The 14,201-nt window shown below is 40.7% G+C and overlaps 1 protein-coding gene across 1 annotated transcript in view; it reads left to right on the top strand.

Moving 5' to 3' along the window:
- Nucleotides 1–14,201, top strand: part of HSF2BP (heat shock transcription factor 2 binding protein) — a 91,423-nt gene that overhangs the window by 48,942 nt on the left and 28,280 nt on the right. Inside the window, exon 6 of the mRNA XM_012444800.2 lies at nucleotides 6,767–6,870. Within this exon, the coding sequence (XP_012300223.1) occupies nucleotides 6,767–6,870 (104 nt within the window). The remainder of the gene's footprint in view (nucleotides 1–6,766; nucleotides 6,871–14,201) is intronic.

The following is a 14,201-nucleotide window of genomic DNA, read 5'->3' as shown; positions in this document are numbered from 1 at the left end:
CTGTAGTCCCAGCTACTCAGGAGGCTGAGGCGGGAGAATTGCTGGAACCCGAGAGGCGGAGGTTGCAGTGAGCCAAGATCGTACCACTGTACTCCAGCCTGTGTGACAGAGCAAGATTCTGTCTGAAAAAAAAAAAAAAATGAAAAAAGAAAGGGCCCATGGTCATATGAAAGAGAAGGAAGACCTTGGCTTTTACATATTTTGATCTTTAATCACTGGGAGTTGATTCATTTTTCAGTAAATAAACTGAGTCCTTATTGTGTCCTGTCTTACTATACTAGTTTGTGAGATGATAAAGACGAGGCATGGAGCTTGCTTTTGACAAGCTAAGTTTAGTGGGGAAACCAGTATTTTAATAGAAAACTCTAATAGGAATCTTCTGTGGCATGCACGTAGTGCGTGTGTTACATGTACCATAGTATCTTTAGTTAGTCCCGTAATACTGGACGTGGTCAGTATTACTGATTTTCCTTTTGCCTTAGGTTCCAGTATGTCTTGGTATGGCACTGTTAACCAGTTCCATCTTTATTTAAAATTTTGGACTGGGCACAGCGGCTCATGCCTGTAATCCCAGCACTTTGGGAGGCCAGCTTGGGAAAATTGCCTGAGGCCAGGAATTCAAGACCAGGCTTGCCAAGATGGCAAAACCTCATCTCTACAAAAAATGAAAAAATTAGCTGGATGTGGTGGCACATGCCTGTAGTCCCAACTACTCAGGAGGCCGAGGCAGGAGGATTGCTTGAGCCTGGGAATTGTAGGTGACAGTGAACAATGACTGTGCCACTGTACTCTGGCCTGGGTGATAGAGTGAGACCTTAGCTCTAGAAAAAAAAAAAGTAAAATATTAAAGTTTTCTTATAAGGGCATTTTTTACATTATTTTTATGTTTTAAAATATTGAATTACTGTGTTAAAAAAACATGGGCTACTGGGCATTTTGATACTCCCTTCAATTTGCACCCAAAGCAAGTGCCTTACTCTCCTCATCCTAGCCGGCGATGCTAGTTCAGTATTTATTTGATAGCATGTGTAGTGGAGGTGGCAGAAGGTAGGTTGTGGGGGATCTGGACTCTTATCTTTTCCCAAAGAGAATTATGTTTGTCCTAGCTGGTCATTAGCTTTGCCTGACTCATACCTGAGCTCTGGCTCCCTGGATGTGGTCTGTAGCCAGAGCTATGCCTTATTCCTCTGCCTTGCGGCTCTCCCTCTTTCTGCCTCATACCTGACCTTGAAGGGTTTTCATGCACACTTTAGTGCTTCACTTGTTCTGAAAATCTCCTTTCAAGGTGTTTTCTACCCTTCCTTTCCACCCTGGTGACCCTGGACTCTGTGGTTTTACTGCTCAAGCTGGTCATCCACAGGTTTCTGATGGAGGACCAGCTGCTGGGTGCTGTGTGGCTGTAGGGTCAAGCCCTACAGGGTCGTGGGGTGTCCCCTGTTACTATGCTGGGGCACTGGATCCGAAAAGTAAAGAGACAAGACACCGAAGGACTGGAAAAGACAGGTGGGCTCGGGGGGCCACGCCACCTATGAGCAGAGACAGGCGAGGCCCTGAACGTCCAGGAGCGTCTGTATTTATTGGGTATAGGTTAGGGGGCAGGGTAGTGAGTGAAGTCATCTTAAGAACAGTGATAGGGTCAAGACAGTCATGTGGGCGATAAGCAGAGGTCACCCCCATCAGGTCACCGAGGCTCGGAGGTGGGCCATGCGCAGTGAAGAGGATGCAGTGTGCAATATCTCTTATCTAGGGACAGGCTACTTCTAAGGAATTCTAAAGGAGGATGCTTTAAGCAGCAACAGAGCTGACAAGGTCTACAGCCACCTGCTGGCAGCTTCCAGTGATTTCTGTAGGAGGATGCTCTTAGCACAGTAGCTAGAGAGCTGACAAGTTATACAGTCACCAAGTTGCCATTATACCGGAGGGGTTTTAAGCCCTCGGACATTCGTGGGATTGCGGGTCTGAGGGCAGCCTTCCACAAGAACTGGACACAAGGTACTACAACTCCTTCTCCAGGAGGAGTGGCTCTTGCTCCAAGCCTGCCGTACAGCTGGTATCTTTACGATACTGAGAGCTGCCTCCTGGGCCATAAGTTCTTGTCCTGATATAACTGTTTTTCCCTTAAATTGTGCTCTGCACTGTGTCTGCTCTAGACATTCCTCCGACTGTAAGTAAGATAAGATTATATATATATAGCTGCTTATTCCTTAATTTATCTCTGCACCGTGTCTACTCTAGGCATTCCTCCCACTATGAACGCAGATATAAATAACTGAGTAGTAAGATATTCTTCAGGCACTAATTGTTCTGACTATAAACTAATACATGATTATATATAAAGGATTATATAAAGGAAATAACTGAGTAGTAACACTATCAACTGAGATATTCTTCAGGCACTGACTGTGCCCGGGATCTGCTTAGCTCTCCTTCCTCGGTGCCTAGATGGAGGTTTACCCACATGTGGCCTTGCCTAAACCTCAATATATTTGCCCTCTTTGTCTAAAAAAGCTTCTCTTTTTTTTTTTTTTGAGACAAGGTTCTGCTCCATCACCCAGGCTGGAGCGCAGTGGCACCATTATGGCTCACTGCAGCCTTGGCCTTCGTGGGCTCAAGTGATTCTCTTGCCTCAGCCTTCTGAGTAGCTGAGACTGCAAGCCTGTGCCACTATGTCTGTCTATGTTTTTTTGTTGTTGTTGTTTGTTTTTTGTTGAAGAGATGGGATCTCGTTGTATTGCCCAAGCTGGTCTTGAACTCCTGGGCTCAAGCAATCCTCCGATGTTGGCCTCCCAAAATGCTGGGATTATAGGCATGAGCCACCTCTCTTCTTTCAAGGGGCCACTTCTCTTCAGTTTCTGCCTGCCTTTGGCTGCCTTCCGATTCCCTTAAATAGGTTCCTATATTTTGTTCAGAATTTGATTCTTACTGGTGGGAGAGTTAGTCCAATGCAAGTTACTCTGCCATTGCTGCAGCTTTTTTTGCTGGAATAAGTATTTAAGGGTGTGTGTGTGTGTGTGTGTGTGTGTGTGTGTGTGTGTGTTTGTTTGTGTTCCAGTAGCTTCACAAGTTTTATTTTCGTATAGTCATTCTTGCTCAGTTGCCCAATTTTCCTCATAATTTCTTTGACTTATTCTTATAGAGGTGTACTTTTAATTTTCTAAATGTTGCTTAGAGTTTAAAAACTTACTTTAAAAATTGATTTTTTAACTTAATTGTGTAATGGATCAGAGAATCAGCTTAATGTATTAAGTGCTGTAAGAGATGTCTTAAAATCTACCATTATTGTAGACTGGTCAGCTTTTTCTTGTAGTTTTTCAGTTTGTGCCTTTATGTATTTTTGAGGCTATATTACTAGGTACATTGCAAGTTTAAAATGCTACCCTCTTGATGAACTGAACTTTTCAGCATGAAATATTTAGCCTCTTAATTTTTAAAGTTGCATTCCCTTCTTTTCTTTCTTTTACTATTGTTTATTTTTAATTACTATTTTTGAGATACGGTCTTGCTCTGTCACCCAGGTTGGAGTGTACTGGCACTATCACAGCTCACTGCAGCCTCGACCTCCTGGGCTCAAGTGATCCTCCCACCTCGGCCGCTCCAGCAGCTGGGACCACAGGTGCATGGCACCACACTCAGCTAGTTTTTATATTTTTTCAGAGATGTGGTCTTGTCATGTTGCCCAGGCTGGTCTCCAACTCCTGGGCTCAAGCTATCCTCCTGCCTCGGCCTCTGAAAGTGTTGTGATTATATGCATGAGCCACTGTACCATCTATATTCTTTTCTGTTAACGTAGCGACCTCAGCCTTCTCTTTCTTCTTTTTCATTAGTATTCATTTGATATATCTTTTCCCATTCTTTTACTTTCAACCTTTCCACAAACTGTTTTTCTTTTTTTCCGAGACAGAATCTTACTCTGTTGCCCAGGCTGGAGTGTAGTGGCACGATCTTGCTTCACTACAACCTCTGCCTCCTGCTTTCAAGAGATTCTCCTGCCTCAACTTCCCTAGTAGCTGGGACTACAGGTGCACGTTACCACGCCTGGCTATTTTTTCCATATTTTTAGTAGAGACAGGGTTTTGCAATGTTGGCCAGGCTGTTCTTGAACTGCTGGCCTCAAGCTGTCTGCCCGCCTTGGCCTCCCAAAGTTCTGGGATTACAGGTGTGAGCCACTACACCCAGCCCCTTTCTGCAAACTTTTGTTTCAAGTGTGTTTCTTTGAAATAGTCCATGGTTGCATTTTGTTTTTCCTCTAACAATCTATCATCTATGTCTTTTAATAGGAATATCCTGTTCATTAACATTTGTGATTAATGAGATAATTGGATTTATTGTCCTATTTTTTTATTGTGATTTTTTCTGAGTTATCCCTCCCTACCTCCCTTTCTCCCTCACTCCATCCCTCCCTCTCTCCCTCCTTCCCTCCTTCCCTTCCACCCTCTTTCTTCCTTCTCTTTCCATTCCTTTTCTATTCTTTCTTTCAACAGGGTCTTTCTCTTTTATCTTTCTTTCAAAGTCACTAAGATCTTTTTTGATTTCATTTTATTCTTCTAGTGTCTTGAAAGTTTACCTTTATTTCTTTCAGTGATAGCCCCTTTTTTAAAGCATACTTTGATGTATTTGGTATACTTGAAAGTAATTAATGTCTTTCTCACCTGAACAGTAAAGGATCTTAGAATGTTCTAATACTTACATCCTGGATTACATGCAGTCATGGACTGTATCTTATTTTGAAAAGTTTCAAAAATCCCATAGAGATTTTAATTACTGCTTTTACCACTAATGTTTACTTCTGTTCACCTACATCTCTCTTTACTTACCCTCTCTTTGTATCTCAGAATATTCTTCTGATGTCATTTTCCTTTTTCCGTAGTCCGTCCTTCAAATTCTTTCAGTTCAGATCTGTTTGTTTAAAATGTCTGAGATTATCTTTGACAATATTTTTACCTCTTTTGATGAAAATCTTTTTGCTAGGTTTGCAATTTATTATTATTTTCTCTTTATACTTGGTAAATATAGAGAGCCTAGCTTTTGGTGTAATTGCTCTTTTATAGGTAATATGTCCTTTCTGGCTGCTTTATAAAATTTGTCTTTAATTTTCTAAAGTTTGGTTGTGATATATGTAGATTTGTATTTATTTTCGTTTATCTTTCTTGAGACTTTTTTGTGCCTCCTGAATCTGAGGATTTATATTTACTCATTTCTGGAAAACATTTTTGAAATATTTTTTCTCCTTCATTCTTTCTGTTCTTTCTTTGTGGACCCTATTTGGAAGAATGTTGAACTTTTCACTTTTGCCTCCTTGTACTTTAACTTCTCTTTCATCTAGTTTTCTTTCTTGCTGTTGTTTCTTGAGCTCTATTTTCTGTTTAGTATTTATCCTTTTCCATGTGTCTAATTATCCTTGAGTTTTACATTTTAATTATTGTTTTTGTTTTTGTAAATTCTGCTGTTATTTTTGAATTGGCTGGTCATTCGTAGAGTCCTAGTTTCTTGATTATGTTTTTAATTTCTTTTAAAATTATCTCCACCTATTAAACATATTAGTTTTTCTGTTCTGCAGTTGATACTTCTAGTATCTGAAAAATGTTTGGTTCTATCCCTGTCGTTGGTTCTTTGTGCTGGCTGTTACTTACTTGGTCTTGTTTTTGTCGTGTGTTTTATTATGTTTTCTTGTACTGCATTCTCATTTGTTGGTACTGTATTTGTGGGAATTCTTTGAAGACCAGGTTGAGGATCCTTTCCTTTAATGTCCAGGAAGCTGGGGGAGCTTCTATCCCAGGTCTGTTTTATATTAAAAGTACTGGCCTGGGGTTTTTCAGGCCTACCAAAAATGTGAATTCCTGCTAAGCTTGTAAGTTTACCCTGCAGGGCCTGTGAACTTAATGCCCGTGTCTCTCTGAGGCTTTTCCCTCTGTCCCTGCATGAAGCCACTCTAACTGAAGCTCCTGTCTTCTGGAATCTTAGTATCTTTTGCAGTTCTCTCTCAGATTTTGTGCTCTTACTTTGTTCCTCATCAGAGATGTTTTCCTTTCATTTCTTGCAAACTCATTCATTATTTCAAAGGCTTTGAGAAAACTTTGTCTAGCCTTTTTATTGCTCTGCTGTGTAAAGTGTTTGGGATCTCTGTATTTTGCAGTATTTGCAGAAACCAAAGTCCTGAGGTTTCTGACTTTCATCAGACTCTGCATTGCCAGCCGTGGTTAACCCTGAAACAGCTTGTAAAGTCCTTTTCTACTCAGTAAACTGCTCTGTTGATCGTGAGGGATGATTGCATTGAAGTACTCTTCATTTCTCATACTGTGATTATGCAGTCCTGTGGCCTGACCTGGCTACCTGGATGTCATGTGTAATGTTCATTGAATGAAAAGGTATCCTTAGATTTTAGATGGCTGAATTGAACTTTGAGATTACAATACTCTTTTAAATTTAGGATTACCTGTATATTAATGCAGTATTGGTAATAAAAGAGATAAATCAATAAATATGGGTTGTGAGGTTTCCCATGGGATCCTCTCTGCATTTGAGACTCTTGATTATGTGAGCCTATGAAAGGCAGTATTATGTGATATCATTGCTGAAGTTTCCCTTTCTTCTGTAGCCTCACATAGACATGTTATATTACAATGCTCATTATCCAGATTGTAGAATTAGACATCTAAAATGTGAGCGAAGCTCTAAATATGTTAAGGTCCTCTTAACTAGGAGATATGTTTAGGGTGAAATGTAATGTGGAGGGAGCATTCCAACACCTTTTTCTTTTACATTTCAGGCTAATGCTGATGTCCCTGTACAATGTGAGCATCAATTTGAAAGGCTTGAAATATATCAGCGAGAGTCCAGGATTCATCCCTTTGCTGTGGTGGCTTTTGAGCGGTAAGAGGAGTGGTTATCTGTACAGCTGCTTATACGGTTTATGCAGTAGTCCTCCCTTATCCATAGGAGATATGTTTCAAGTTTCCCAGCAGATGCCTGAAACCAGAGATAGCACCAAACCCTCTATATATACTATGTTTTTTAAAATTCATACATCTGTATGATAAAGTTTAATTTGTAATTAGACATAGAGATTATAAACAACTAATAATAAAACAGAACAATTATAATAATAAGCCAGCACCACTATTCTTGTGCTTTAGGCCCATCATTAAGTAAAATAAGCGTTACTTGAACACCAGTGCTGTGGTTCTACAGCAGTTGACCTGATAACCTAGACAGCTACTGAGTGACCTAAAGGGCGCATAGCGTATGTACTGTGGTTATGCTGGACAAAGGAATGATTCATATCCCTGATGGGACGGAGCGGGATGGCAGCACGAGATTTCATCATGCTACTCAGAATGGTGCGCAATTTAAAACTTAAGAATTGCTTATTTCTGGAATTTTCCACTTGATATTTCCAGACCATGGTTGACTGTGGCTAACTGAAGCTGCAGAAAGTAAAACTGCGGATAAGAGGGGCCTACTGTATACCTGCTCTTCTGTAGCTGAAGGAAACTTTAAAGTATTAGAAAGTAGGATTGATTATCTCAAGATGTTATTTCTTTGATTATCTCAAGATGTTATTTCTTTAAAAAAAAAGATTGCAAATTTTAGAACATTCCTTTGTATGTTAAGTTGTCTCTAGTTCTGTTTCTGAAGTATTGCTTTCAATTTGGTTATGATTTACTGGTGTCCCTACAACACAAGGAAAAATTGTCTCATAAAACAGGTAAACAGCGTCAACATATCCCATTTTCTTTTAACAGCACGGTACTATATGTGGGTATGTGGCTCTATCAGGTAAAAGAGAAGACCCATTGTTAAAGAATTTGAGTAAAAAGAAATTGGAAAGACACCACAGCTCTGAAGAGAAGTACACATGTATAGTGTGTGCACGCTGTAAAATTTCTTTAAAAAGCTCTCTTGACTGCTTCCTTTCCTCTTCACTCTTAACTACCAGTCTCACCTACAGTTCTGACCCAATTTCATCATAACTTTTAACACTATATGTCAATGAGTATACATTTCACCCAAGTATAAAAATAAATTAACTTTTCTTATTTTTTCATAATTCAAATTAACTTCTATTTTTTAGTGTCAATTCCATTTGGTGGTGAATGCTTTTTTTTAAAAAATAGTTTTATTGATGTATAATTGACATGTATTAAGTTGCATATATTTAAAGTGAACAATTGACAAGTGTTAATATAGATATCCACCTGTAAAATTGCTATCACAGTCAAGGTAATGCGCAAACCCATGACCTCCAGAGGCACCTTCTGCCACTTTGTGGTCCCTCCTTCCTGCTCCTCTCCTCCATGCTTTCCAGAGAGTGACTCACCTCCTTTCTGCACTGTAGTTTCCATTTTCTGCAATTTTATATAAGTGGAATCATATAGTTTGTATTCTTTTTTGCTGAGTTTCTTTTGCTCATAACTATTTTGAGATCATCCATGTTGTTGTGTGTAGCAATAGTTTATCACTTTTTATTGCTAAATAATATTCCATGTTGTAGATACACCAGAACTGGTGTATCCATTCAGCTAGGGATGGACATTTGGGTTGTATTCAGCTTTTGAGGTTTTGACTATTATACGTAAAGCTGCTGGGAGCATTTTTTTTCTTTTTTTTTTTGAGACAGAGTTTTGCTCTGTTGCCAGGTTGGAGTGCGGTGGCATGATCTCTGCTCACTGCAACCTCTTGACTCCCTGGTTCAAGCGATTCTCCTGCCTCAGCCTCCCAAGTAGCTGGGATTACAGCAACGTGCCACCACATGTAGCTGATTTTGTATTTTTAGTAGAGATGGGGTTTCGCCATGTTGGCCAGGGTGGTCTCAATCTCCTGACCTCATGATCCACCCACCTCGGTCTCCCAAAGTGCTGAGATTACAGGCATAAGCCGCCGCGCGTGGCCGCACTGTTGTACAAGTGTTTGCATGAACATATGCTTTTGTTTCTCTCTGGCAAATACCTACAAGTGGAATGCCTGGGCCATATGGTAGGTGCATGTTAGTTTTTAGGAAACTGCCACCCTGTTTTCCAAAGTGGTTGTACCATCTTACATTCCCAGCAGCAGTGTATTTGTGTCTGGTCATTCTCTCTACTTCTAGACATTCCAGTAGGGATGTTGTGATACTTTACTGTGGTTTAATTTGTATTTTTGTTATGACTAATGATGTTGAGTATCTTTTCTTGTTTTATTTGCCATTCATATGACTTCTTTGATAATAACTGTTCATATGTTTTGCTTATTTTAAAAAATTGGATTGATTCTTACTCAATATCTAGAGTTCTTTTTGTATTCAGTTTGTGCATCCTTTGACAAATGTGTTGGAAAAAGATTTTTTCCCAGCTTGTGGCTTGTCTCTCATTCTCTTAAGAGCATCTTCTGAAGAGCAGAAGACCTGTCTTAAATGTGATAAAGTTTATCATTCTTTTTCTTCTAAGAATAATGCTTTTGTTGTGTAATTTTTTTCCTAAATCAGAGTCACAAAGGTTTCTAATGTGTTTTCTTCTAGCAGTTTTATAGTTTTGCATTTTATATTTAGGTATTTGATTTGTGGTGAGAGGTTTATTTATTCATTTATTTATTTATTTGCATAAGGCTTTCTAGTTGATCCAGTACCATTTGTTTTGGAGACTTTGTTCTCCAGTGAATTGCCTTTGCACCTTGTTGACAATCAGTTGACAATACATGTGAAGGTCATTTTGGATTTTGTTCTGTTTCATTTGTCTATTTTTGGATTATTATGCCAATACCATGCCTTATTTTTGTGTGTGTATGTATGTATGTATTTTGAGGCAGAGTCTTGCTCTATTGCCAGGCTAGAGTGCAGTTGTGTGAACTTGACTCACTGCAACCTCCACCTTCTGGGTTCAAGCGATTCCCCTGCTTCAGCCTCTCGAGTAGCTGGGACTATAGGTGCGAGTCACCATGCCCGGCTAATTTTTTGTATTTTAGTAGAGATGGTTTCACCATGTTGGCCAGGATGGTCTTGATCTCCTGACCTCATGATCTGCCTGCCTTGGTGTCCCAAAGTGCTGGGATTGCAGGTGTGAGCCACCGTGCCTGGCCACCATGCTTTATAATAAATCTTGATAGCTTTATAATAAATCTTAAAGTCAGGCAGTGTAAGTCCTCTAACTTTGTTCTTCTTTTTAAAGGTTGTTTTGTCTATTTTTAAGCCCTTTGCCTTTCCATTTGAATTTAAAAATCAGCTCATCACTTGCTACCAAAAAGAATCCTGTTGGAATTTTTATTGGGATTGTGTTGAAGCAACAGTTCATTTTGGCAGAGAATTGACACTTTAGCAATATTGAGACTTCCAGTGCATGAACACAAGTATATGTCTCCATTTATTTAGATATTGTCGAGACACAGGGTCTCTCCTGTTCGTGTGTTAAGAGCAGAGGAACCGACCTCCTTTGTTTTTGGCTATCTTTTCAAGGATGTGTGTATAGCAGACATCCTTAGAGGACAGAGATGCTGTCTCCTTCCAGAGCATAGGGTGGGCTTATTTACACCCATGTAGTAAAGATAATGCCCCTCTAGGGCAAAGTTCAGCCACAGCTTGGGGTTCCTCTCCTGAGACACAGCCCACAGCCTGTATGTGGCCCTGTGGAACCGGGTCTTAAGCTGGCATAAATACTGCTAGTCTGCCTATGACTGTTGCTATAACAGGTTCTTGGTCTCAGACTCAAGAGTTTATGTCTTCTGCCAGCATCTGTAAAACTCCAGTGTGCTAGCTTGTTAGCTTGCAAGTGGGTAAAGCCCTAGACCTTCTGCAGTTTGAGGGCAGGTCCAGGCTACGCTTGTGCTCCATTGATAACACTTACCTACCAGGGTTGGACTGCTTTTTTCCTCTCAGGAATCATAGAATCAGAGGCGGTTCCTAGTCCTGAACTATGAGGTAACTATCCGGGCTGGTTGTCATGGACCATGAGCAAGCGGACAGTGTCGGTTTGTGGGAGGGGATGGTGGTGGTGCCAGGGAGAGAATAATTAAGAATACCTGATACTGGCCGGGCGCGGTGGCTCAAGCCTGTAATCCCAGCACTTTGGGAGGCCGAGGCGGGTGGATCACGAGGTCAAGAGATCGAGACCATCCTGGTCAACATGGTGAAACCCCGTCTCTACTAATACAAAAAATTAGCTGGGCATGGTGGCGCGTGCCTGTAATCCCAGCTACTCAGGAGGCTGAGGCAGGAGAATTGCCTGAACCCAGGAGGCGGAGGTTGCGGTGAGCCGAGATCGTGCCATTGCACTCCAGCCTGGGTAACAAGAGCGAAACTCCGTCTCAAAAAAAAAAAAAAAAAAAAAAGAATACCTGACACTTCTTGAGTACTGATCATGGCTTTAAGTGCATTACTGTCAGTATCCTGTAAGGTAAATATTGTTTTTGTATTATAGATGAAGAAATTGAGGCACATAGAGGTGAGTAAGGTGGCAGGGTTATATAGCTATGGGTGGTGGAGCCGGGATTTGGGAATCCGACCACCTGGCTCCAGACTCTGTTTCCCAACCAATCTGTGGGACTGCTGCTCAGCAGGACATGGCTCAGGGGTGGAAGCCTTAGTGCTGGGTGACTTTTTTTTTTTGAGACTAGGTTCTGCTCTTGTTGCCCAGGCTGAAGTGCAGTGGCACAATCTTGGCTCACTGCAACTTCCACCTCCCAGGTTTAAGTGATTCTCCTGCCTCAGCCTCCCAGGTAGCTGAGATTATAGGTGTCCACCACTATACCCGGCTAATTTTTGTAATTTTAGTAGAGATAGGGTTTCACCATGTTGGCCAGGCTGGTCTCAAACTCCTGACCTCAGGTGATCCACCCTCCTCAGCCTCTCACAGTGCTGAGATTACAGGCATGAGCCATCGCGCCCAGCTAGTGCTGGATGACTTCTCACCTTTAGTTGAAATTAGGTCTGGTTTTGCTTGGTTTATGAATCAGTTCCCCTGAAACAATATGCCAGTCTCTACTTAGGCTAATTTGCAGCCAGTAATCCTACTTTCTCCTAAGAAAAAGAGTTAAAGAAGAGTTTAGGCTAAATGTTCTCTATGGCCCTTTTAGCTCTGGTCCTCCGAAAGTTTCCTGGGGTGAGTGAAAATTGTGATGGGTTTCATCTTAATTTATGCAGCTCTGTCTATAGCAAGCAACCCAAGAGTGTTAGTTCCTGCTGCTCATCGGAGATTGTGTTCTTTGACTCAGGTGGGCTTTTCCTGCTTAAGCTTTGAATAACAGATAATATGAGGTGCTTGTTAAGTTGTGTTAATGCAATATTTGCTTCTGGGACATCATCCCAGGCTTTCTTATTCGTGAAGATAATTACTGGTTTTTTCAACACGGGGAGCACAGCCCAACCCCTCATAAATCTATTGCAAGGTCATCTTACTTTAGAATCTTTGGAATCATTTGTTCTAAAGTCAAACAAAACAAGATCTATTTAAGCCTAGGTTGTTTGACTCCTGAGTTATGTATGGGATTACTTTAAAGCTTAAATTATAGAATTTGGTATGTGTTTTAGGAAGGTGAATATATAGTTTATAATAGAATAGGAAAATAGGAACAAGAATAGTTCTCGGTGCTTGAGGGTGGTGCTGGTGGTAGTGGGACTGTTTTCAGAATCTAGACTGTCATAACTGCTTAGGACTAAGAGATAATTTGTAAACTGGCTTCTACTCCTTTGCTTTTAAATAGGTCTAGTTCATGAAAACATACTGGGCAGGTAAGATTCTCTTCCAATTTTTCAAAGATCGAGGAAAAAAATATCTCATTATCCCTTTTAGTAATCAGTTTCTACTTTTATCAACTTGTTAAGAAATTTGATATATTTTAATAAGAACATGGGCTTTGGACTCATTAGACCCAGATTTGAATTGCAGCTTTCCTGCTTGTGAATTTACCTAACCTTTTAGAATCCTGCTTTTCTGATCTATAAAGTGAGAATTTCTTCCTCAGGGGTCTTAATGTATGTTAAAATGCAATAGTGTTTAGGCTAACACCTAAGGTGGTAGGTGTTAAATAGGTGCTAGTTCTCCTTTTTATTTCTAATCTAAATATCTCATGCTTTAGGGATAAAAGACTTGAAATGAAAAAAAAAACAACAACTCATGCTGCAATGAAAGCTCATTTTCTTTTCTTTTGCTTGCCCTGAAGGTGGCAGGTTACTTTTAAGTATGTAGACTTCTCTGATTCAGAGAGTACAGATCCAGTTGCTGTTAACCATCCCTGAGTAATCATCTCATTTCCTTTAACCTTTGCTGGATTTCATTTTTCTTCCCTTTGTTCAACTACATGGCTGGCTTTTTCCCAGGCTTTGTCCAGATTCTTCACATTCCTCTTAAGCCACAGAACTGGCATGGAACTCTAGCAAATAACTGGCGAGGACAGAGTGTATTGAGATGGTGACCACATGTTACGTAACTGTTAATGCAGACTGCTATTGTGATCACAGGAAGCTGCATTTCCTACCATGTTTTCAATGCTAAAAGGGCAGATAGGCAGTTATTCCCACTTATATCTGTTTGGCTTGTCTGAGTAACATGAAGCATTGATCAGGTTCTACCAGATTTGTGTCTTCAGCCCAGACCTCTGTCCCAAGCTCTAGACTCATAGATTGAATGGTCTACTTGACATCTCCACATAGACATCTAATAAACATTCACATTCAGTGTGTTCAGACTAAACCCCTAATCTTCCCTCATGCCAAATTCTAATCTCTATTCATTACAACTATTTTTCTAGTGTCTCAGACTTTTAAAAAAACTTTGAGTGATTCTTGACCACTTTTAATCTCTTAAACCCACATTCAATCTGTTAGGAAATCCTGATGGTTCTGCATTCAAAACATCTCCAGAATCTGATCATCAGCTACCACTCCCACCCAGATTTTTTGTTGTTGTTGGTTTTTTTTTTTTTTTTTGAGACAGTCTCGTTCAGAGTCTCGTTGCCCGGGCTGGAGTGCAGTGGCACGATCTTGGCTCACAACCCTCTGCCTCCTGGGTTCAGGTGATTCTCCTGTCTCAGCCTCCCAGTTGCTGGGATTACAGGCACCTACCACCACGCCCAGCTGATTTTCCCACCCACTTTTGAGCCACCATGACCTTGGGTTGAGAGCTTCCTATAGGTCTCCCTATGGTCCACCCTTCCAGGCCATGAATTGGGAGCCAAGGGTATGATGGAAAAATCCCTGACCACCTGTCCTTACTGAACAGTCAAAATGCTGGGTGAGA

This window comes from Aotus nancymaae, unplaced genomic scaffold (genome assembly GCF_030222135.1).
Source record: "Aotus nancymaae isolate 86718 unplaced genomic scaffold, 86718_ANA_hifiasm-v0.15.2.pri h1tg000022l_1, whole genome shotgun sequence".
NCBI lineage: Eukaryota > Metazoa > Chordata > Mammalia > Primates > Aotidae > Aotus > Aotus nancymaae.
Note: the sequence above shows the minus strand (reverse complement) of the source record. Positions and strands in the feature narration are given on the sequence as shown.